The sequence below is a fragment of the Tamandua tetradactyla genome, chromosome 10 (assembly GCF_023851605.1).
Source record: "Tamandua tetradactyla isolate mTamTet1 chromosome 10, mTamTet1.pri, whole genome shotgun sequence".
NCBI lineage: Eukaryota > Metazoa > Chordata > Mammalia > Pilosa > Myrmecophagidae > Tamandua > Tamandua tetradactyla.
The window spans coordinates 46,779,901-46,804,906 of NC_135336.1; the positions used below are offsets into that span (position 1 = coordinate 46,779,901).

The 25,006-nt window shown below is 37.0% G+C and overlaps 1 protein-coding gene across 32 annotated transcripts in view; it reads left to right on the forward strand.

Annotated features, from left to right (window-relative positions):
- Positions 1-25,006, forward strand: part of ABI3BP (ABI family member 3 binding protein) — a 245,285-nt gene that overhangs the window by 69,609 nt on the left and 150,670 nt on the right. For all 32 annotated transcript variants that reach the window (XM_077118544.1, XM_077118546.1, XM_077118548.1 and 29 more), the window contains exon 2: positions 6,243-6,422. In XM_077118544.1, the coding sequence (XP_076974659.1) occupies positions 6,243-6,422 (180 nt within the window). The remainder of the gene's footprint in view (positions 1-6,242; positions 6,423-25,006) is intronic.

A 25,006-nucleotide genomic window follows, 5' to 3' on the forward strand; every position in this document is an offset into this window, starting at 1 on the left:
GAATTGCTTTTAGTCTTAATTTTCTGGTGGAAGAGACTAAAGGACAGAAACATAATAAATCTATCAAAAGGTGTACAAAACGATAATGATTTAAAATGTCAGATTCTCAACGCTTTTTTTCTATAGAACATGATGGTTCTCTTTTTTTTTTTTTTTTTTGGAGACCCTTGAAAAGTATAGAAACACACAATAGATTAGAGAGCTCACCATTGTTAATTTTACTAGTGTTCTGCATTAGTGCACAGCCAAATAGCTCAACCCTCTAAATCTCTCTCATTTCACTAAAAGATCATTGGAAAGAGCACTGCTGTCTTTGGTAGCTCCTGTGCTATCACAGACGATTAGGAATGTTTTTTTTTTTTTCAGGTATATAACCCTGTTGGGTATTTAGGGTTGTCATTTTTATAATCTGTTACAGCTGAAGCATAGAACATTGGTCTATAAGTTAGAAAGTGCCAAGTGTAGTTTAGGGGGCATATGCTAAATTTGTGAAATATTAAATCCATGTTGTGAATCTAAGCTAAATGTTCTGATATTTTTGTCTGAGTATTTCCAAACCAAGAGTTATAAGAGTTAGAATTATTCTTGGTCTATTATTGCTGTTGTTATTGTTGTTAAATCTTCTCCTTCAAATTAAGGTATTTCCAGAAGTAATGGAGCTCAATAAAATAGCCCAGGATACAAAAGTGACCTTTATTTTCATTAAACTGAGAAAGTAGATGTTTCTTATTGTGGTTGCCAAATTCCAAATGAAGTTTAATATGAAAGTGGATTGAAAGAATGTCAACTAGTATTTCTCTTCCTCCAGGAGACACATGTGCTATGGATTTAAAAATAAGAACAAGTAATTAACTACAGTTTTGCCCACACCTTGATGTTTTTCCATAAGTTTTCAGTTTCCCTGAACTGTGAGTTTTCGTGTTACATGAGAATGTTGGTATAGATGATATAAAATTTGGAAAAGACAACATAGCAAAGACTAATTACTCTGTACAATTAAAAATGAACAGTTAAAATTTTGCTTGCTTTTAATAAATTCTTCTGCATTATTTTAGACATTTCAGGGTTTTCATCAAAGCTACTAAAATTAAGTTTCTATGCCCAATTATTTTGGGAAAAGCAGAATGTTCTAAATTATATCTTCAATCAAGTTCTCTGGAAAACTGAATTCTTAGTTATATATGTATATATTTTTATTTTTTATTTTTCTGGGCAGGCACCGGAAACTGAATCTGGGTCTCCAGTATGGCAGGCGAGAACTCTGCCTGCTGAGCCACCATGGCCCACCCATATATATATTTTTATAATCATCCACATATGCCCTGAAACTCTATATTTCTGTTTCTTAATGTTTGGGTATGGGGTCTTTTATCACATCTAAAATATGCCAGGTTGAATTATAGGTTGCCATTTTTGTAGGTCAGAAATTGTTAAATATTAGGAGCGTCATTTAGCTCAACCTATAAAATAGCAAGAAGTTATGTAGAGAGGGTTTAAAACTAAACCTCACTTTTTAAATTTAATTTTTATCAATAGACATTTTTACTGAGTAATTACATTGTAAATAGTTCTTTATAGTGATTTTTTATTATGTGGAATAAGAGATGCATGATAAAATTTAAATACGGCAGGAAAGAAGAAATGTAGAGGGAAGTTTTTGAGTTCTGGGCTTTATATCACTAATCCAGAAATGTACTGTTTATCATCTCTAAAAATGACATCTGACGTGATAGAAAAATATGATATTAATCCATGGAGACTCTCTTTCTCATAAAAATCACATATCTGCTATATCTGAACTGATACAGATCCAATCATCTTGGTATCTTAGAAAAATTGAATTTGTAAAACATAATTAATGGCTGAGTAATGGCTGTGAAAAAGAGGAAGATACTATTAGTAAGAACAGGGTTTACCTTTTAATTCTGAAGTGAGTGTTTTTTTTAATTGACATCAGTATTATAGCTCTTCTTTTACTTGGTATCTTATAGGATCTAACTCTGTACCTGATTTGGTTTAAGCCCATCATCACCACTTAGAATGTTTCTATTTTCTTCGTTAGTGTTTTACATCACTGAGAGCTATAAGCTAAGGTGATTGTTGCTGCTACACCAGTAGATATGCTTTATTTTTAGAAGCGTTAATGTTTTACAGTTTTTCCCTTGAGGTCATCTTATCCATTTGACCAACTTGATATAGATAATATAGACCACATTCTGAAATATTTTGGAAAGTATAAGGTAACCTAATGAGAGATTAGACATGAAGGAATTTTACTCACCAATTGGGTTGTAATGGTAATTCCTTTCTCACAGATCCATGCTTGGTTACCTGTGGTAATTTAGCTGGTTTAACCAAGTGCCATGGGTTCAGGCTCTATTTGCAGAGTGTGACTGAAATTGACCATGATCATTCAAAATTCTGGGGTGAATATTAAATGTCTGCCCAGTAACTGAGCTGTCTGCAACAAGAGCAACCTGCTCCTCTGGTTGATCCAGAGAATTCTCTGGGCTTGCAAAGCCTTACGTTTTGTCTGATTTTCCAATCTCACTACCTTCCTCATTATTTTTGTTTCCTTCCTCATTACTTTTAATGCTGCAGGGCATGTATTTACTTTTAAAAATTAAAAGTGGATTCATTTTGATTTTGTTTTGAAGGATAATTTTTCTTCTTTGGAATTTCACAACTCCCTTTGAAATATTTAGAGATATCCTAGGGTGTGGCAAAGAAAGGATTAGAAACAACTGTCATAGATCCAAGATTGTACTGTGCCAATACGCAAACTGTTTTCTTGACCACACTGGTATTGCTTTCCCAATATATTCACATTCTTTTTTTGTTTGTTTGTTTTCTTTTACTCCTATTGACAAATGCTTTATTTCTCATATAAGATACAATAAAATATCCTTCCAGTGCTCTTACTTCTCTTTACTCCTGGGTGACATAAATATAATTTTCCTTACAAATGTTGTGCTATTTAAGCTTATCTTATGTTACATTATTTTCTGTTATTGCTGTCATCACTTACACAGAAGTCTGCACACAATGTTGTAAGAGGACTGTCATTATATAACTAGTGTTCCAAACTGTTAAATCAGCATTTCTAAGAATAAATATATACTTATTATCAAATATTAAGAATGAAGATGGGATGCACATCTTCAAATACCTCAAAATACTGGGGAAAATGTCCAAGAGTATAAAGTGTTACTGAATACTAGCCTAAACATTCATTTTAAAAGAACACTTAGCAAACTTATTCAGACTGAAGCGGCAAAAGTTGTTTACCTTTTTGCTGAGTGCTGAGTGGGTCGGTGGGATAATAACTGGGCAACAAAAGGGGTTTAGAGAAATCAAACCAAAGATAAAGGGAAACCATACTGGATGAACAGCACAAAGATTATACTGGTCAAAAACAAATGCTCCATGTTGAGAAGTGATAAGAGAAGAGATAATGTGTGGCAAGATAATGAAGGGATTTGAGTTCCTCACACTAAATAAAGAGCTGGGATGATGGTCTCAATGTGTTAGTAAGTTTTTGATGCTATTTTGAGTTAAGATGGGTCTGTCACTCCTTCTTCCAAACTTTTTAAAGGTTAGCTTAAGAGAAGAGTATGGATTGCAATTGTGGAGAAAGTAGGACAGCTAAATGCCAATTCATTTGAAAAAATACACACTACTGCTGTTTTTCTTGACATAAATTGTTAGCAAAAGAGAGAACAACTGGAGCCATGAAAAGTCCTGTGCAGGGCAAGTGTGGTCACTTCCACTTTGGTTGGGTAGTAACTCTGTTTATGGTCTTCCTTTTTCTCACATGATGTAGTGGTCATTTCCACTATCCCAGGGGAAGAATAATATGGTACATGAGGCCAAAATCCATGAGCAAAAGATCTAATGTGACAATGATGCCATGACTCTTGGCTCTTAGTCAAACATGAGTGCAGCCTAAGCGGTTTTTACCAGATTTTTTAATCTCTTCTTCACAACAATGTGTTGGAAACAGGCTGGCTATGTTTTGATTTATTGTGAGACCTGATAACCTTCTCTGGTAGCAGAATATGTGCTTGACTTATATGTGTTCCATTCTATTGAGCAGGATAGAGTAACTCCATAGTTAATTTCGGCACTTTTCTAAGAAGTGGAAGATTGGTTTGGATGAAATCTGTGTTTTATCTAAAGTCTAAATCACCTCATCAAAATCTGGTGACGTCAGGACAAAGCATCAGCAGTTATCTTTGCTTTACGTGTTATGGTCTGGAGCTTGGCCTCTCATTACTCTGTTGGGCAATGATTAAGGTCTCAGAGAAATTCAAGCAGGAAGTCTGCAATTATAAGAAGCAAAGATCCAGTTTTGACCCTGCAATTAACTTGTAGGGTGACAGAGATGTGGTGGCCTCAGTTTCTTTATTAGTGCTATGAGAGGATTGGACTAGATGAGCTGTAAGGTCTTTTTCTCAGATTTTGGATGTCACCCACTATCTCTGGGTTTCAATTTCGTCACAGAATTAGAAATAGCAGTCTAAGAAACAAGAGGTTCATAAAACTTTCATCAGATTCTTGGGAAATACACAGTACTATGCACATACCTGGAAATTATGGCACTGGTTTTTGAGATAAGAGTATTAAAAAGAGGCTGTTTATATTTTTTCAAAGATCTAATGGGTCCTTGTATGTAGATATGGAGGCTGCTCAGGCTAATTTTGGATGGAATAGAACAATTCAGTGTGATGACCTTGAGAGCCCATGTTGGACAGACATGCTGATTGCTATTTGTACAGTATAAATCTTCAACTGATGAGAAATAGAATGCAAATTATTAAATTGGTAAATGCAAGCTTCCCAATAGATAAAGCATTTTAAAAATATGAAATCTCTTAGGAATAAAGGGAGAAAATCATTTATGTCCACAATCCCTTATCTGAAATCCTTTGGGGTCAGACATGTTTTGTTTTGGAATTCAGAAACTTTTTTGAATTTTAGAAAAGTAATAGAATTCCTAGACCATAGATTACATAACCTTTTCAGTGGGTTCTTGACTAGTACCCCTTAATTAAACGCATTATTTCTATATTGAAACATATGAATGGGATTAAAGAAAGACTAAGTGGCTTCATATCAGGTTGTATGGGATTTTATTGCCCAATTAGTTTTATACTAATTTACAAAAAATGTTAGGAAGCTTTTTGTTGCTTTTATTAACCTAGTACAATTACTTGAACAATTACTATGAGGCAGTTTTAAGGTAATGCCATGAGCTAATCTTTTTGAACAATCTGATAAGCTAACTATTCTTATCCACAGTTTGCATACAAATCAGGAAGTTAAGGGTCAAACATGGTCAGTAACTTGCTACTGGTCACACTGATAAGTGGCAGGAGTGGGGTTTCCACCAACTCTTTTTGGCTCCAAAGACAAAAGGCAAGACGTTAGCTTAGTGTGATTATCTACCTTGGCTGTCCACCAAGTTAAAAAAAAAAGAAAGAAAGAAAAAAAAGCCTTAAGAATTTAAAGTCTCCCTCCTCATTTTCCTCACTTTCTTTGGGGACATTACTCCGATTGTCACTTCTAATTTAATCACACCCAAATAGATCTGTACCCCATTCCTTAGCTTCACACCAGATATTCAGCTGATTGCTGGGCATCACCAGAGTTGTATCACTGACTCTGAGAGCTCCAAATGGAACTAATCATCCCTTTCCTCAACCCTTCTCTTCTTTCAACATTCCCCATCCCACCATTTCAGTTACCCCTAAGCCTCCCCTGCCCTCCATTTCCTACTTCATCAACCATTAAATCCAGTGGGCAGGGGTTAAATATCAGCATAGAGTAGGGTGGGGGTTTTCAGGTGTAGTAATTCAATTTTACCAATAAGAAACATCAGGTTCTTTCACCATACCCAAAAAGTTTGTATAAATGAAAAATTCTGACTGATTGTGGATAGCCAAAATAGTTTGTAATCCTACTTGCCTGCTCAACAATAAACTACCAAATATTGAACTCTTAAGATTTTACTTTATATTCAAGACTACTTTATGTATTATTAAAGCCCTTTTTTTTTAAATCTCAAAATCAGCTGTAGTTTGGCCATTCAGGTATGTCTGCTTTGTTACTGAATAGCTAACACAGAATAGCATGCTTTCTAAGAACAATGCCTCTAGCAACTAACCTTTGCTCCAGATTTGCCCTGGGATACTAAGAGGTGAAATAACAGCCACCTATTTTTTTTTTATTCTCATCATTAGGTAAAATACCAAGCTTGAAAGTCCACATCAATACCACGAGTGACTCCATTCTCTTGAAGTTCCTGCGTCCAAATCCAAATGTAAAGCTTGAAGGTTTTCTCCTGGGATATGGCAGCAACTTATCACCAAACCAGTACTTCCCTCTCCCTACAGATGGGAAATCCACCCAGGCTGTAGTTGGTAAGATGTTTGGGATTTAGCCTTCAAAATAAAGGCGGTAAAAGATAATGTGTGCAACATGACTTAAAATCTCAAGGGCGAGCACCATTTCTTCCAGATCCTCAGCTCCTAATCATTGTAATTCATAGCCAATTCTTTACCTTAAAAAATATTTAATGTGCCAAGATATATCATCTTTATTGGCATAATAATAGTAATCCCTGATCACATAATTTACAAATGTGTAAAAATGAGCTAAAATGCATAAATTTCTATAACATAGCTTGTTTAGGAGGAGTAAATTTTCCTCCCTGCTGTATTTTTCTGGCAGTACTACTGGACAAAGGCAATGGATTCTTTTGTCTGAGGCTCTCAATAACCAATTCCTGAGACACTGGGGTTTCAAAGAGAGAAAGAGTTTACTATTACTCGATGCATAATAGAAGAACAGATGGCCTATTGGCCCAAAATCTGTCCCCCCGAACTGCAAATAAATCGGGTAGTTTTATTAGAGAAAAAGAAAGGCAGAGTTTAGGATAATCAGCACAGTGGCCCAGAAGACGTAATTAGAGGTGACATAATTATTTAGCATGCACAGATAGATTGTATGCTTAGTCACAGAACCTATGGAAGAAAATGGCGAAGTGAGGTATAGGTGATTTGTAGGTTAAAATCTAAACTACTGCGCATATCAGGTGGACTCACTTTGGTTAGATCCAATCTCCCTTATAAAAATAACTTTGGACTTGGGGTGGGTTAGTTCTGTGTTGATCTGAGACCCTTTGTTAGTAAACTGGATAAATGGGTACAACTGAAGGTTAGTCACAAGGTTTTTACAATCACAGGGGTACAAGACAAAGGCTATTACAATCATTATCAGAGATTAAGGCAGCTGGATTTTGATTTAGAGATTTCAGATATTTCCCTCTGTCTACTCCAATACACCAGAAAGCAAAAAGGAGTATTTATATAATGATTCAGGAATCAAAGGCATACTTTAAATCCTTATAGTAGTAGTTTCAGTAGAAGGTAACAACTATAACTTTCTGAGTGTCTCTTTCATGAGAAATTACTTTTAAAAGAAAAAATTTATATTTCTTCAAAATTTCAATGTTTCAAGCAAAAATATTAGTTTTTTTCTATGTATTATGGTATTCAAATATTTTTATTTAAGAAAACAAATATACTTAGACCCACCAAAAATGGATAACTTACTTAGCTTATCCATAGGCATATTTAAGTAAAGTATCCACATAATCATTGTAAAGCTTGTTTGTACAGTAAATTTCATAAACCAATTTCTATGTATTATAAAAATTTATATTTCTTTGAAAATGTTTTTTAATAACCGAAATGTAATTTGAGGGTGTAGGGTGCCCTCAAGCCTTCTTCAAAAAAATTATTTGCAAGTAAAAGCTTTTTAAAAGATAATCTTTTTTAAAAAAGAAATCCTCTGTTGTGAATCCTTTCAAAGACTTTCTGTATAATCTGAGATTTATATTGCTCTGTTGCTAGGATGATTGGTGAATAGCCTTTCCATGAACTTCAGAAGTTTAACTAACCCTTTAACTTGAACTACTTTACATCAGCTTTGGCACTCATACAGGGAATGCTGAAGATGAATCTATTTTGCCTTGCAGCTCCTTGTTCCTTAGGAGGGAAGTTTCTGCTGTACTTTCAAATCAGGCGAGAGAGTAAACATTGTTAATTAAATGTCTGGACTAGAATTTGCATAAGATAATACTTTAAAGCAAATACTTTGTTACCAAAAAAAAAAAAAAAAAAAACAACCAAAACCCTCAGAATTAGTACTTTTATAAATGTAACAACTCTACTCTGGGCCTTATACAGCCTAAGGAATTTGAAATTTTGCAAATTTACAGCTATATATTAGTTTTCTACTACTGTTGTAAAAATTACCATAAACTTGCTAAAGCATCATAAATTTATAATCTTACAGTTCTGTGGGTCAGAAGTCAAATTTGGGTCTCTCCGGATGAAAATCAGGGTGTGCTCAGGGATGCATTCCCTTCTGGAGGCTCTGGGGAAGAATCTTGTTTTCTTGCCTTTTCCACCTTCTAGACTGTCCACCTTTGATTTCTTTTGACTTCCTCCATCTTCAAAGCCAAAAATGGTGGGTCAGACTCATTCTGCCTTCCTCTCCCACTTCTAATATATCTTTGTGATTATATTGAGTCACTTGGAAATCCAGGGTACTCTCCATTTTAAGGTCAGGTAATTAACTACCTTAATTCCATCTGCAACCTTAAATTCTGTCCCGTAATCTAACATATCACAGATTCTGAGAATTATGATTTGAATATTATTCAGGCATCATTATTCTGCCTGCCACAAGCTGTATGTTTGAAATTTGGGTGTCCATTTTATTCCATTTCTGCCACCGATCTCTACTACATGATCATTGTTAATTCTCATCATCTGTAAAACCCTAAGAAGGTCTATTTTTTCACAGATGTGTTGTTGGTGGGTTAATGAATTCATGATCATAAAATGATGATTGAATTCCCTTGAATGCAAGGTGCTGTATAAGAGCAAAGAATTTTTATTTTGAATGGGAAAAAAAATCATTTAACAGCTCCTCCACTTACTTTCTTTTCTAGAAGGATTGTAGTATTTGTTCAGTTGCACTCAGCTACATCTAAGCATAATAAATCACTTTCATTTTCAAAACAAATAATAAGCACCCTGTGATCTAACATATTTCACTTGTTTAATGATATATTTGAAGGTCCAGTTATTGCAATGAGAAGATTTTGATCATTCAGAAATATTCAAGTTACTATTTAGTAGTTTGCAGACTAATAGTCCCACTAAATAATCATTATTAAGCATTTCTACATTTATGTTAACATCTAAAGACTCCTCCACCCCACATACACACCCATACATGCAGGCATTTTCAAAACTCACTTACTGGTCTTACATTTAAAAGTTAAAAATATAAAATCCCCCCTTTTGCTATTTTGGAAATTAGCATTCATGTGAAAATTATATAAAAATCAATTAGTTTTTAGCAGATCAATTGAAGCAGTAGAAAAAGTAGCAAAATAGTATTTTTCCTAGGTTATTAATAATATTAATAGTAAAAGAAGTCCTACAATGACTTGAAAAATGATTCACATTTAACATATCTGCTGGGCTTCTATATCCTCCTCCTTTCACTCACATTACAAATGTTCTCACTTCTGGCTTTCATCTCCAGTTTTTGCTTCTTGCTTTTACATTCAGCCGCTGATAATTTTGCCAATGTCCAATAAGGTAAAAAATGAGAATTTTCTTGAAAATTTTTTACAGACTCTTACTTTATAATCTTCTTTTGACATCTGAAAATACCTTAATTAGTGTCATGTTGGAAGGAAGAGTTAGATTCCATCAATTACATAGTTGAAATTGAAGAGTTATAGTATTCTTACTGCAAGAAAGTCTTGAATTTTAAAAATAGACCATATATTCACAACTACCACAAATTCTAACAAAATAATTTGTCATCCAACGACGTGTTGGGACCCAATAGGGGTCAGAGAGTGAATTTTTTTTTAATCTTATGTTCTCACAGCTGCTAGCCCTTGCACTCAGCTCCCTATGAGAGCAAATTTCTCACACTCAGCCACAGGCCTCTCAATTACACTTCTCAGCTGTGGTCTTGCCTAAAAGCCTTTCAGGGATTCCTTGCTGCAGTGAGGAGGAAGACACGATGCTAAATCCCCGTAGGTGCTCTGGACTAGAAAGAGCCCTTAACCAGATTGCTAAGATCTGGGTTCTCAGCAGAGATCAGCTACTGGAATATATATGTGCTTTTGGGTCAGACAGATGTGGGTTCAAATTCAACATCACTAATTGTTGTGGAACAATTCTGGGTAAGTCGTTCAACTTCTCTGAGTTTCAGTTTCCTCATGTGTAAAATAGAGAATAATACCTATCTTTCAGGAGTATTGTGTAGACTGTGGATAAACCATATAAGGTGGTTAATACAGACCCTAGCACAAAGTCACTATATTTTGTACATTTTGTCAGCTATTAAAACAAATTGCATGGTCTTGGATGATACACCTAACCTTTCTTTATTTCGTTTGTCTCAATTGCTAATGGTTGAGTTAAATTATCACCAAAGTTCTGGCCAGGTAAGATTTTAGTGTCTTGGCTAGAAAATCCTGGGTTAAATGGTAGTACTGTGTTTTGGTTTTCTGGTGGGTTTTTTTTTTTTTTTTCAAGCGGGAATAAGGAGCTCAATAAAATTATAGAGTTAGATTGTTTTAGTAAACATGTCAATAAACTGAAAAGAAGTAGCCATAGTCATCTCTCTATCACATGCAGGTGTGGTTTCTTGAAAGGAGCAAGAATGTTAACTCCCTGAATAGGTTAGCAAACAAAAGACCAAGCAAAATCTAAGATTGTGATGCAGTACTTTTGGCGTACTGAGTACTTCTCTTCCATGGTCATTACCATCGTCTAATCATTAGGGAGATTCTTGTGCCCAAGCTTTTTAATGCACTTAGGAAATACAGTCACCAGGTGCTTCTTAAAATTCTACAGTTGCAGCCTCCAAAGGACAATATGGTGATTCCTCAAACAATAAAGCAAGTTTTAGCAAGAATGTAGCAAGAATTGTGACTTGCCATACTAAATATAGACTTAAAAAAATGAAGGCATGATACTTGTTCTATTTCCTTAACTGATGGTAATTTTATCTCAACAAGTCTGGGCCAAAATTTCATCATCCCACTTCATTTCTTATTCTGAAGTTTCTCACTTTGTTTTATTTCGCAGGGGAAAATCTTTTTTAACTTTTCAATGAAGTTTATTTTGTAACTGTTGATACAGCTATGAACAAATATAAATTTAATTCTTATGAATTCAATGCAAATTCTATTTCTATAGATAATGAAAAACCCTTCAAGCTTTGCTCTTACCTTTTAAATTTGTATTGAAAAAAGGATTAAAAGCATGATTTCTGTCCTTTTATCATTAGAATTTTAGTTGTCCTTTTCTCTTTGTCAAAATTTTAGAGTGTGTTCTATTCATATTTATGATAGTGGGATTCAATATGAAATAATGGAGATACTATTTATTACATCTTTCATAATAACCCTCCCCCCCCCCCCCCAAAGTAAACACAGATCATGGATGTGGTATGGACCACAAAGATGGTAGTGGTGGATTCATTGAAGGAAAACAGCTGGGAGAAAAGGCTGAAATTGACAATAACTGGTTGAAAGAGGAGAAGGATAAACCAACAGAAGGCAAAGATAGAGCTACAGCCATTGGGGCCAGTAAGCCTGTCTCAGTCTGGTAGGATCCTTAGAGAATTAAGAAGAGGCTGTGAGGGGGGAGAGAAAGATGGCAGCCAATAATGAATACAAGAAACAAGAAAGTTCCACAAGCAGATGTGAGATGGCAGTTATGCAGGGGTAGGGAGTAGTATTAGTTGCCCTTTATACCAACGGAAATTGAAGCTCTCAACTTTTAAGTAAACTTCATAAAGTTACTTAGCTAGTAAATAGCAGGTCAAGGATTTGAACCGAGGAAGTCTGGCTCTGAAGCCTGTGTTCTGAACCACTGTACTCTACTGCCTCTTAAAACTTGGGGAATTTTATCTGCTCTTCCGCAGTAGAAAGCCCCTCATATGCTGTTTTTATTAAGTCCTATAAACTGTATAGGATACAAAAAAGAAAAACAGGAAACAAAGAATCCAAGTATTATGGAAGGGGCCATTGGCTGTTTAACTCATTAAGGTTTAAATGAATTAAAACATATACAGCACTTATTGTGTCCTAAAACGTGTTCTCCTTCACCTCTTCCTCTACCATTACCCCCATCTCTATTTATTATGTACTACTTATTTCTCAAGTCCTACCTGCTCTAGGCTTCTCAGCCATCTCTGGCTACTACTTAACATTGATGTCCCTCTCCAATAAATATCCTAGAAGCTGAACATTTTCTTTACCATCCTTCTTAATGTCAGTGAATTGCTATGTGTTTTATTTTTGTGTGTCCTATCTTCCCACCTTTCCCTCAAATAAATAACTCCCAGGAGCTAAAGATTCTGGGTATCTTGGTAGGGTTTTTTTTATTTGTTTTTCTACCTCCAGTGCTGTCATAAATCTGGAAGGGGAATGAATGAATGGAAGTCTGAAGCAGCTCTTTGTCACATTTAAGATAGGTTTCCCTCTTTTGTTTAAAACTAAAATAAATTTTTCAAAATTTCAGCTAATTCTTACTTGATTCTCTGGAAATAAATTTACCACTTGGGAAGAACTTGGCTTTAAATCTTCAAGATGAATCCAAATTTTTCATAAGAAAGTTTAGGAAACCCAGAGTCATTTGACTTTCCTCCAAGGTGCAAAAATTTAGCAGGATTTAAGTAAGGTTCAAAAAGGACTTTTAATGGATTTGGCCTAGTGGATATTAACTTCTTAATAAATGTTATGCCATCATTTACACAATTTGCAATGACTTTCTATAGGAAAGGCCTTGTGTGATAATAGGCGACCATTTCACCATGTTTTGGTAAAGATAACTTTTCAAAGTTCTATTTTTTTAAATTGGACTCAACGTAGCATTTTCAAAATCTGCCTGACTTCACCAAACTGTCTCCAAGTCTTTCTTTTCTTGGAAATACCATTTTTAAAATACACAATAGTGCAATATAAAACAACCATTGTTTTTCAAATGTGTTATGCAACACACTGAGACAAAAATCTAACTTTAAAAAATCTCAATTATATCTAAAAGAATCCCCCCAAAATGGCTTATGGCACTTTTATTTTGCGTCAAAATTATGCACAGTCCCAGATTCATTGCAAGAGTCTTGCTATTGAGGAGGGGTCCTAAATGGAAAGGCATACTGCCAGTGAAAACATAAATTAGACAGATGCTGAAACAGATACCCAAGATAATATTTAGACTTCAAAATTCCCTTTCTTTTTAGGAATATACCTCAAAACTAAGAAATACAATCAAATTCTAGTTTCCTAATTACCCATATATTTCCTTTAATCATTTTACTTCCCCTGGACACTTGGTACTCTCTGGCAAATGTGGACCATACCTGGAGTGCTGTGCCTTGAAGACGAGCATTTTTTATAATCAGTTGCATACTATTTCCTAATTGGCTTTTTTTTTTTTGGTGCATGTGTGTGATTTCTAACCAAAAGGTCAGTTCCTCAGGGCCAGAGATGTCTCACCTTCCCTCAGGTACCACAATTGGGGTCAATATAATGTGTAGTTGTAGCTGACGACCGAGAGTCTGATTAGAGGTTTGCTGGGAGAGGCTTCCACTCAACAAATTTCCCCTTGTCTGGGATGAAAATCTCCAGGGTAAAAAAGTATTCAACTAGGTTAAGAAGTTGATCTTAACCCTATTGCTAACTAACTACGTAGCTCAGTTTACCTGGTATGGTCAGGTTTGCACCTGCCTCTCTGGCATAAGTCCTGGTAGTGCCTCCTTTAGTCTCAGAAGTGCCTCAGGTCAGTTGAAAAATCATACGCTTACCCTATATACAGCAGGAAGCCTAGAATTCTTAAGGCAATCTTTCACAATCTGTTCACAAGCCTTTCTCCTAAATTGGGGACACTCAGCATTAAGTAAGGAGGAATAAAGTCAAGGCGAGAAAGTTTAGCATCGGTTTGTGTCTGATAGGCTCCATTTACTAGGTGGGCACCTGGTGGCTGCCAACAAGTGCTTGAAGGGAGGTTCTTGCCTAGCTATTAGCCAATGATCCCATTTAGCAAACGACAACAACAAAACATGTTTTTGAGCATCTGCAATGTGCTGGACCAACAGCTTCACAGACATGGGTCATTAAATCCTTGTAGCAACCCTGTGAAGCAGGTACTATCAATTATGCTCTTCTTGATGCAGACCACAGATCCTTAAGAAATTTTAAAAATCTACAATAGGAGCAGTAGGCTGGCTCCAAAACGTGCGTATTTGACAGTGCTATTTTGTGCAACATAGAGATATTTTGTTACTTTGTAATCCTATGTAAAAACTGTCTTGTAGAAATTAATCTTGACCTCACACCCTGCATCTGAATGCTGACTAAAGCATTTAAAAAGAAAAAGACTTACTTATTTGATGATTTTTGCTTTAGATTGTCAATGATACCTAATAGGACCTAACCCTATTCATTAAAAGAAAAATATCCAAATGAAGTTCTGAATTTTCAATAGTACTTCCTGTAGAGATAACAGTTAGGAGGCAGTGAGTTCATTGGAAAGTATGCGTATGCCTGTGCAGGCTCTACTTCAAAAGCAAAAGCCCCTTGGCAAACCTTAAACCAGTTAACAGACAGGCAACACCCTATGCTAAGCTCTGTGGGGGTGTGCATATAAAGCCCAGGCAAAACCACAGGCAATAAAGCCAACAATTTTAATGTCTAACAGGTCTGCTAAACCAGGAAAGGATTTGTACTGGCTCTTGGGGCAAGTAGGTAAGAGAAATAGTTTATTAAATATTTGTTTAATTTTTAATAGGTCAGCAAGAGAATTTGTCAGAACTTTAAAGTGAAGCAGGGTTAGTTTGGCTGTGACAGTTGCTGAATGAGATGCTCCAGACCCTCTGACAGTACCAGAGGAAGGAAATAAAGAGACTTTCTGGCAAATCATAGCTGTGGTCAGTGTGCAAGGATTGGGAGTGAAAGTGTAGGGTCAGGACAGTCCCAAAGCCCCCACCCCATTTAGGAGAGCCCTGCACTCAGGACTTTAATGCTCTGCCATCGCTGTCTTGAAATTCTTAGTTTCTTTGTAAGTGAAGTCCAGTGGGAGCATATGCTGGGGATTTGGCGCCTCAGCTCCTGCACTTTGGCCTCCCATAGCTTTCATGAGACAGGAACTCAACCAGCTTTTCCCCCACCCCTGGTGCCCTACCTACATGGCTTCCCCTTTTCTCACCTGCTCAGCCACCTTGCAGCTCTCACTCTCAGCAGAGCCCTGGGTGTGGGCCCAGGGAGAGTCAGGGTGTACACACACCCATGGTGACATCTGACGGGAGTGTGGCAGTTGTTCTTCCCTGGCTGGCAGAGGCAAGCCTCTCTCCCACCCCTGATCCCGCTACCCAGTGCTGTCCAATGCAGAGGTTGTAACCCTGTGAAGGCCTACCCTGGGTTAGGTAGCAGGCCTGTGTGGAGGGATATTTACGATTTTGCTCTAACGCGGCACCTTTGGTCCTATGGCTAGAGCTGGTTGAAGAGGTTCCCATGCAGGGAGAAGGAGGGCGAGGGAAGGTCTGTGCTTATCTGGTGGAGAGGGATTTTAATAGCAAATAAACACCATAAAGGGATGAGAGAGACCATGGGGAAAGGGGAAAACTTTTATAGGTTAGTATCTTAGGTACTTGTTCCCTGCTTTTTAAGTAGGGCCCCACATTTCCATTTTGCTTTGCAGTTGGCCCTGAGTGAAGTATGTGTTTTTCACGGTGTTATCTCCGTCATTGAAATTAAAGTAAAAGTATCAGAAAATGTTTCCAATAGCATCTTGCTCAGTGGAATGTGTCTTTGAAATGGCCCTTTGTTTAGAAAAAGGGGATCTTCATTCCACATTACTTTGTAAGGTTGAACAGTAAAGGAAAAAGCAGACTATTTAATTTTGGGTATTCATTACTGGGTTTAGGAAAAGTGTGCCTTCCTCCCTCCTATTTCCTCTTCTATCAGTGCTTCCCTACATTGTCTTTTCCAATCAAAGCTGAGTTCCCATTTCCTATTTAGAGGCTCTACTTACTCCCTTTACAACCCGAAGATGAGGGGCTGCTTCTCTCTGCTGTCCTCAGCTCTAAACAGTGTGAACTCCTCTTGCAAACTATGCCTGTACCATATCCCTTTGTACTGTCGAATCAGCCTGTCATTTGTTACCTCCATGTTTATGCATGTTCTCTCTCCAGCATAGGCTGTGAATTTCTTGGAAGCAGGTCTGCCATCGAACAATCCCAAATCCCTCTTCCGTGGTACATAGCAGAGGGTTCTGTCAAAGTGAGTTTTGGTTCAGTGTTCAAATGATTGCATGTTTAATGGAATTAAGTACCAGATGGCATAGTATTAATTTCCTTTAAATATATTTTTCCCTGTCAAATAAAAATTAGGGTGATTCTTAGACACAAAAAAGCTTTCTTTAAGGAAAAATAAACAGGTATCTACAAATAGGCTTATCAAAAGTATCTCTGTTTAAAGTTTACTAGATTTTCGAAAAACGATTTGCTTCGGTTAACTGCTATTTCCCAACCCCCTAATTATTTCTCCCATTCTTTGTGCAAAGCCCTGTGCTTTGTCTATTTATTTTAACCCCATGCAATAAAATGACACAAGAACAGACTGATTCTTTCAGGAGCAGTTACTATGTTACCAGACTTAAAGGTACATAAATAGAGTGTACCTTAGCCACCCAGTGTTCCCTGTATGGGGCTTAGACATATGCTAAAAGGTGGAGACCTTATATTCATTTGTAATGATTCATAATTCTATACTCATTCATTTTCACGTATAACTAAGGCCAACATGTTAGGAATCTACTGAGTGATATATTGAACACTGCTAAAATTGTATGTTCATAAACATAGTAAACATGAACTTAGTTCAGTACTGACATAATTTAATTAAAATACTCTGTTCCACTTAGATTTCTGGCTATGATGAAACTTTGCAAAATCATTCTTTAGCACATGATCATGCAGGCAACATAAAATCCTAAATTTCTAGAAAAATATTCATTTGTGTCCTTCTAGAAGGGACATTATTCTTCTTGAAAGCTCATCAATCATGACCCTGAATTGTTCAAAACCATCGATTGCTGTTCTAGAGTTTTAATATGAAATTATAGTTGGCTCATTATTTCCAGTAGTTGTGTTCTATAATGTTGCTGTGAATGCTGAATTGGTGAATACTGAACCATAGTTCTTAGGGGAAATACAGGGTTAGGTTCCTACATGCTTCTGGTTGCAACATTTTCATCAATCAACTGATACATGACCTTATTTTATTGGTCTTTCTGCCCAAAGACACCTTAATTAAAGAATATTGCTGGCTCATTAAGGTTGAACATGTTTACATTGAATGTGGTCAATAGCATTATAACTCAAACCTTAAAGAAGCTTTTCTAACACATGTATTTTCTCCTAAGACACATCAGTTTTCTTGCACTTTGGAACCCAAGACGGCTGTCAGGAGAAATATCTAAAGAGACATCAGCCCACTCTTGTACAGGTGTGGGGTCACCAGCAAAGCCATAATTCATGCAGGCCCTGGTGGAAAGATGCTCTACTTGCATAGAGAAGAGACAGAGCAAGGTCAGCTTCCCTAGTGAGCATTGGCAGGGCTCAGTGGGGGACGCAGGGTCAAGCTCTGCACAGTGCACCCCCCCCCCCCACCCCCGCCTCATGTTCATGCCACAGTGGAGGAGCCCTAGTCCCTCCACACCAGGAACAGATACACCAAGAGAATGTGAGCTGGATGTTATAAAACATGCCACCAGAGGCAGGCTGTCTCCAACGAATGTTTACATATGCTCCAGGTAACAGGAAGGAATGTACCAGCAGTCCCCTTGTTGACTAGGGGTTTGTCTTCCCCCTTGCCAGGTTGACACGCCTGGTTTTGAGTACAGAATGTATTTGTGGATCCCATAAAAGCAGCAGGCTGTGCTAGGACTGCCCCTATCACAACAGCACTTCAGCACTAGGCCTGGTGGTTTTAAGCAGCAAAATCGCCAACCTATAATGCAAAAATGTGGCACTAAAACTACCCCTAAAAGGATACTTGATACAATATGAGAGCTGAAATAAGAGGGCAGAGTGTCGCCTTCTTCAACCTCTTCTGTTAATGAGTGCTTTGCCCGACGTTTTTTTTGCCACTTTTTGCATGTCCACAAATGACTGCAAAATTACCAGTTATTGATTTTTAGTTACTTATAAAGTTTGGCACATAGATGGATTTTTTTAAATGTGAAATCTGTGAATAATGAGGATTGACTAATGTAGTGTCATTGTTATCCGCGCATTTTGTGATGGATTAGTTTGTTGATACTCTCCAGTGTAGTGATGTTTCTGTGGCTACAACAATATTTGTCCTATCATTTTCCAAAGAATTGGGTTTCAGGATGAATATGGATTGCCGTTCAAATACAAAGAGTTCATATCGCTCACTTGTAAGCAGTTTGCTGGCATGATGTCAGTGTGCTATTATTACTGAGTTCTCTGGCACTGGAATATGAGAATGGGTAGGGTCGGGTAGGAGCATGGTCTTTCACCCTACAGAAATCTGAGAACTGATGAGAGGCCTTTCAGACTGAAAGAAATAAGCAGACAAGTAGCATTTTACTGTTTTTGTCTGTTTGTTTGTTTTTACATCCACACTGCCCACCTGTGCCTAGACGAACTCTTCTCAATGAGGCTTCCTTCTTCCCTGAGCCACTCCTGGACAAGAGCAGCTGAGACAGAACCACAAAGCTCCATTTGCTTCCCTGCTGCAGCCATGGTCACATTTATGAGGTCATTTTTTTTTCCTTTCTTTTTTCAAAAAAAAAAAAAAAAAAGTTCTACGACTAGCAGGTATGTAGAACTAACTGCCTGAGTTTATAGCCCAAAGAGGTTTATTTCATGAGAGTTTTTCCAACACACATACTTGGCATTAGTACGAATTGGAACGAGGCACAGTAACTGTCTGCCTAATGTTCAGAGTTTAAAGAGAATGTTTAAATTTGGATTGTACCCACCTAAGACAGATGACAGCGAAGTATGACATGTGGATACTTGCAGATGCAAATACAAATTGTGAAGCTTTCCACGGGTGTGGATTTTGAGTTTTGTGGGTTGTTTTATCCTGAATTTTATTAGTGGCCTCATGATATACTGTATTATAAATGGTTAACTTTTTTCATCAGATTCTAAAGTCCCTTTAATTGTACATCAAATAATTATAAAGCAAAAAAGAATAATGCAACATTATCCCTCTGAACTTTTATTTCATGCCCTTTGAAAAAGCTGCCTTTGACTTATTGATACATAAATTTTACATTATTGATTACTTTTTGTGAAAAGTGAGTTTTAATTTGTTTAAATATATATATTTTTATTTTAGAATAGTTTTAGATTTACAGAAGTTATAAAGGTAGTACAGAGAGTTCCTATACACTCCATGCCCTGTTAAGATACTACATTACTATGGTATGCTTGTTACAGTAATGAACCAATATTCATAAATTATTATTAACTGAAGTCCACACTTTATTCAGATTTCCTTCATTTTTAACCTACTGTCCTTCGCCTATCCCAGGACCCACCCAGAGTACCACATTACATTTCATGATCGTGTCTTCTAAGGCAACTCTTAGCTGGGTCAGTTTCTCAGACTTTTCTTGTTTTAAATGCCCTTGACAGTTTCAATTCATTCATCTTTGATGTTTTTCTCCTGTTTACACTCAGGCTGTGGATTTGTAAAATGAAAATGTCTTATTTAAAAACATGTTAAAAGAAAAATATAAGCAGGAGAAAGGTTAAAGAACTGCTAGATGTCTTCCCTTTGAGCATCTGCTTCTGCTTCACCTTGCAACTCAGAGTTGTCGAGAGCTGTGTCTTTCCACACAGCATCATGGTCTGGACCATCAAGAGCACTGGTGATGCAGCCTTTTAGAAACAGGGCTGCACTGAGTTTTCATCCAAACTGCTGACCCCACTGCCAGTTTTGAAGCTGTCACTTTCTTGACTTTACAGGAAAATTTCAGATAATGGCAGCAAGGTCAGAACTGTCACCTGGACAATAGCACATGTAAGATACCATTGATTGTAAAAAAAAAAAAAAAAAAATTTTTTTTAAATCCCTGTTTGAATGAGGTTAAAAGTTGGGGTGGGGATGGCGTACGTCTTAGAACTAATGATATATTAATTGATATATAAATTCTGAATTTTAGTATGCCATTTTTATAAAACGGCTGTACATTCAATATGGCCAAATTACCATTTCAGGTTCAAATGTGACTGTACTGCTCTAATCTCTCCAAAGGAAGTTAAAACCAGCCAAGTTCCACCTACTGGTTTAGCAGGAAATCAAGTTATCTCTTTATTAGGATTCCATTTCTCTCCTAGCTTTTCGAAATCCTGAGAAGGTTATGTAGCCCAAATGTAGGCCCACCCACAGTGGAAGGACCCCGGGGTCAAATCCACTCGCTGCCACCTGTGCTGCACTCAGCGCCGCGGTGTGCTGGTCTTCCACCTCTCATCAGGTGCCTGCTGGCCAAAATCCCAGCACAAGCTGGTTACAGCTGCTCAGAGGAAGAGGCCTCAATGAACAACCTACTGGCTCAGTGTCCAGTGTTCTCCTTGCTTGATTCCTAGGGTGGCAGCAGGGTGGTGCTGACCTCTGTACCCCAGAAGCATCTATTTCTAAGACTCCGGTCACCCCAGGAGTACAAAGGCAAAGGCAATTTCAGCTTCTTCCCCTGCAGCCCCAGTATGAGCCATCTCTCCCTGTCTTGGGGATAAAACTGCACTGTTCATTTTAAGCCTCTAAATCGTAATAGGGATTATCTGACTATGACCTTCCTCTTTCTCCTTTTTATTCCCCCCTACTCCTTTTTCTTCCTCCTTCTCTTTTTTCCTTTTTCGCATTCTTCCCCTTCTTCATCATATCAAAAATAAACCTAATTACTGGCAGAAGTGCTTATGGACTGTCTTTAAGAGGCTCAAAACCACCTGGGAGTTCATTTTCATCTTGAACCTTCTTTCTAGGCCTTGAAGACTATCTGATATGAAGCTCATCTTCCCTGGCTGAGTCTAAAGGCCCCCAGATCTTTATAGCACAATAATGTGAGCGAAGCGGTGTTTGGTCCCTCTCCTGCCAGAGTAAAAAATTAAGCACACACTAATATAGTCTCAACCAGGGTATTTGCAAGCCAGGATGATTTTAATTCACGAAGAAGGTGATTCTCTATTCCTTATGATTTCAGGAAAGGAATTAGGAAAGGCGCTAGGTTAAAAGATTCTCCCCATTCCCACTTGAAGTTTGATGCCCAACATACATTTAGTTAGAAGACTCAGGTTTTTCTTAAAGTAGAACAAGTAGAGGTGTTGTATTAACATGCATTTACTCGCACTAAATTGTAAATGGTGGCTTTCATGATCCTCTCTGAGAAGAAATTAAAGTAAGATTGAAGAAGACGACTATATTCTGTAAGATGAGGAGCACCTCAGAGAGGGAATCAGGCATGGAAACTTGCCTATGTGAGCAAGTTTGTCCTAATTTACAGTTTTGGTAAGGCTGGTCTCCCATGGAATTATTCCATTAATGCTGCCGATCGTCATCTTTTTACTCCTACATTATTGGAGCAAAAGACATATAGTATAGTTGGTTGTTTCACTGGTATTTACCCAATCAATGTCTCAGCCACTCAAAAAATCTGAGTTGGGTTATAAGATAGAATCATGGAGTAATATTCAAAAGAATATATATGTATATACACACATACACAAAATCAAGGGGAAAGAAAAACAGGAGTTGAGTATTCTCATAAAGCCACAGAGAGTTATTCAATAGAAATGCATATATAAGGCCCTGTACATTTAATAAAGGTGGCTGTTATGTTTGGCTCAGATCTTTTAATATATGTTTTCTAATAGTCAAGAAGTATTCCATTGACTCCTCCTTTATTAGTCGGAAGTTGGGGGTATATTGAATTTTATCAAATGTTTTTTTTCAATACCTGTGGAAATATTCTTTTTCTCCTTATACTGTGTTCCTTGGTCTACACTTGGTCATAATAAATTTTTGGTTTTCGTGCTGTCAGGTTTTGCTTATGAATATATTTTTAGGAATTTTTGCATTGATATTTTATAAATGAGTTTGATCTGTAAATTTGTGTGATTTTTACATTTTGGAATTTGATTTCTGTTTTTTTAAGAAAGAGATACAGACATTTTTCTACCTTTTATTACATAATGCTAACACTATTTATGTTAAGCATTGCTGAAAGTTCATCATTAGCAATGTTTTGAAGGTAGGTGCTGTGACTATTCCCATTTTGCAGATGAGGAAACTGAAGTGCATGGAGGGAAAGTACTTTGTCTGATACTGAGCAGGATTTGATTCTAATTTCTAGTGTCCATGCTCTTATTCCAGAAATCTAGTTTATCAAGATATCAAATTGTTCGAGAGATGGCAGGGGTAAATATATTATTTTGTGTTTTTTCAAGCCCCTCTCTGATTTTCATTAGGATTCTCCTGGCTTATTTTATGCTTATTTTGTGGAGGCCTGCTTGGTGGAAATGAGCCTTACTCAGCATTCCGAAGCAGCACAGCTTATGTGGTTTTGCCCATTCTGGGACTAGAGTTTTTCCTAAATGAAGGAATAAAATATTTGGGCATGTATTGCCACAATTTTTAATCAGGTTATATATAACATATAATGTATATATGTCCAGGCTGTTACAAATCCACAAAGAATTTTGTAGTATAGAACAAATAGAAAGCGTGTTTTTAGTTGTTTTATTTTTCCACTTCTATTTCCAGTGGAGTGCAAAGACTGCTGAAATATCTGTGTGTTGGAGGTTTTTAATGAGCTGTAAGAGCCAACATATACACCGGGTACTGACGTCTGTCCCAATTCGTAATGGCCTACAATAATCTAGGCTTTAGGCAGAATGTCTGTGATCATAACAAAAAATTGTTTTAAAATTGTTTAAATAAACATATGTCTTAGTTCATGGCAATATCTTTGGCTTCTGTGTCTTATTTTTCTAGTGTTTCAGGTCATTATTCCAAACCACTGAGGCATAGTTGAATTAATCTGTGTAAAGTAAGGAAATAAAAGTTTGGCTGTAAGAGATTCTCTGCCACAGTAAGACTAATTTAAAACAATTTAAGGATTTAACCTTGTTTCCTAGAAGTGAATTCCAGAGATTTATTAAAAGGACATTTTGAGAACTAGATTAAGGTGGAAAAAGGGTAAAAGTGGTCATGCGCTCACTTCGACATTTAGGACAAACTGTTTAACTCCCATAAACTTTGGTCCAGGGTCTACTACATAATTTGGGGTCAGTGCAAATTGAAAATGTGGGGTACCTTGTTCAAAAACAGGAAAACTAATGTCATTAGCGGTTCTACAATTGAAAGCTCTTTCTTCTTTCTTGAATGATCTTTCTCAACTTGGCATTGTTTTTTATTTGCTAGCCAGTATCATTCTAAATAAAGAAAATTAAAGTTTTAACAGCATAAACTTTACCATATGTTGTATAATGCCTGTTTTAAATATAAACATAACAACATGTAAGTTGTATGCAGAATTGTACAATTTGCATTTTGTAGTTTATACATGTATATATATTTCATTTCACTCACTTTGAGTCTTACTGAGCCCTGTAAAAATTCTGGGATCATAGGGCATCTTTTAAACTGCCTTAGTTTGCCAGATCTACTATGACAATAGCCCACAATGGGTTGGCTAAACAAAAAGTATTTGTCTCATGGTTTTGAAAACTAGAAGTCCAAACTCAAGACAGTAGCCAGGTGACACTTTTTCTCAAGTTGGTAGCGTTCTTGCCATGGCAGTCCCGTGTCACATGGTAATGCCCTTGGTCTTTTCCTGTGGCTTTCTCTGATTTCTTATTTCTTTTTATAAAGCCTCCAATGATATAGGTTAAGACCAACCCCTATTCAATTATTTTTCCACACCTTAACTAATAACATCCTCTTAAGGTCCTATTTGCAAATGGGTTCATACCCACAGAGACATATTTTTTGTGGAGTACCTGACTCGATCCTCAGCAAATACTATATGCACGTGAGGCTGCAAAGAACTGCAGATACATGTACTGTGACTTGTCTCCTCAGCATGCTCTCCTGTCCCACAAACTTCCCTTGTAAAACACAAGTTCAAAGATAAAATTAAATGCTTTAAGATGGTGATAGCAGGGCATCAAGTCAAACGGGACCTTTCTGAGCAAATGGGCTGTGCAACTGTACAAATTGCCCACCTATGAAATGAGCCCTGCCTCATTGATTTCTTCAGTAAATTGGGGGTAATAATAGTATGTCCTGGGGAGGGTTGCAGCAAGGAATAAGTTATGACTGTAGAGCTTAGCACAGTAGCCTGCACATAGGAACACTCAATAAAGGGTAGTTTCTCATGCTGGTATTAGTGATGTGGCTGCCATAACAAAGTATCACAAACTGGGTGGCTTAAAACAGCAGGAATTTGTTCTATCACAGTTCTGGAGGCCAGAAATCCAAAATCAAGGTGTCGGTACAGTCATGCTTTCTCTGAAGTCAATAGCATTCTGGTGGTGACTTGTCAGCATCTATAACTCAGCTTATGCCTCTGTCACAAGGCCATCTCCCCCTCTGTGTCAGCTGTCCAAATGTTCTCTCATAAGGACTCCAGTCATATTTGATTAGTTTCCACACCAGTCCAGTTTGGCCCTATCTTAAGCAATAACATTGTCAAAGATCTTATTTAGAAATGAGTTCACAGTCACAAAATTGGGGCTAGGACTTGAACATGACTCTTTGGGGAACACAATTCAACCCATGACAATATGTACCTGTATAGCTCTGTATCCTAAATAAAATCAGCAAAGGGTATTCCTACTTGGGAGTCTTCTTACATGATTT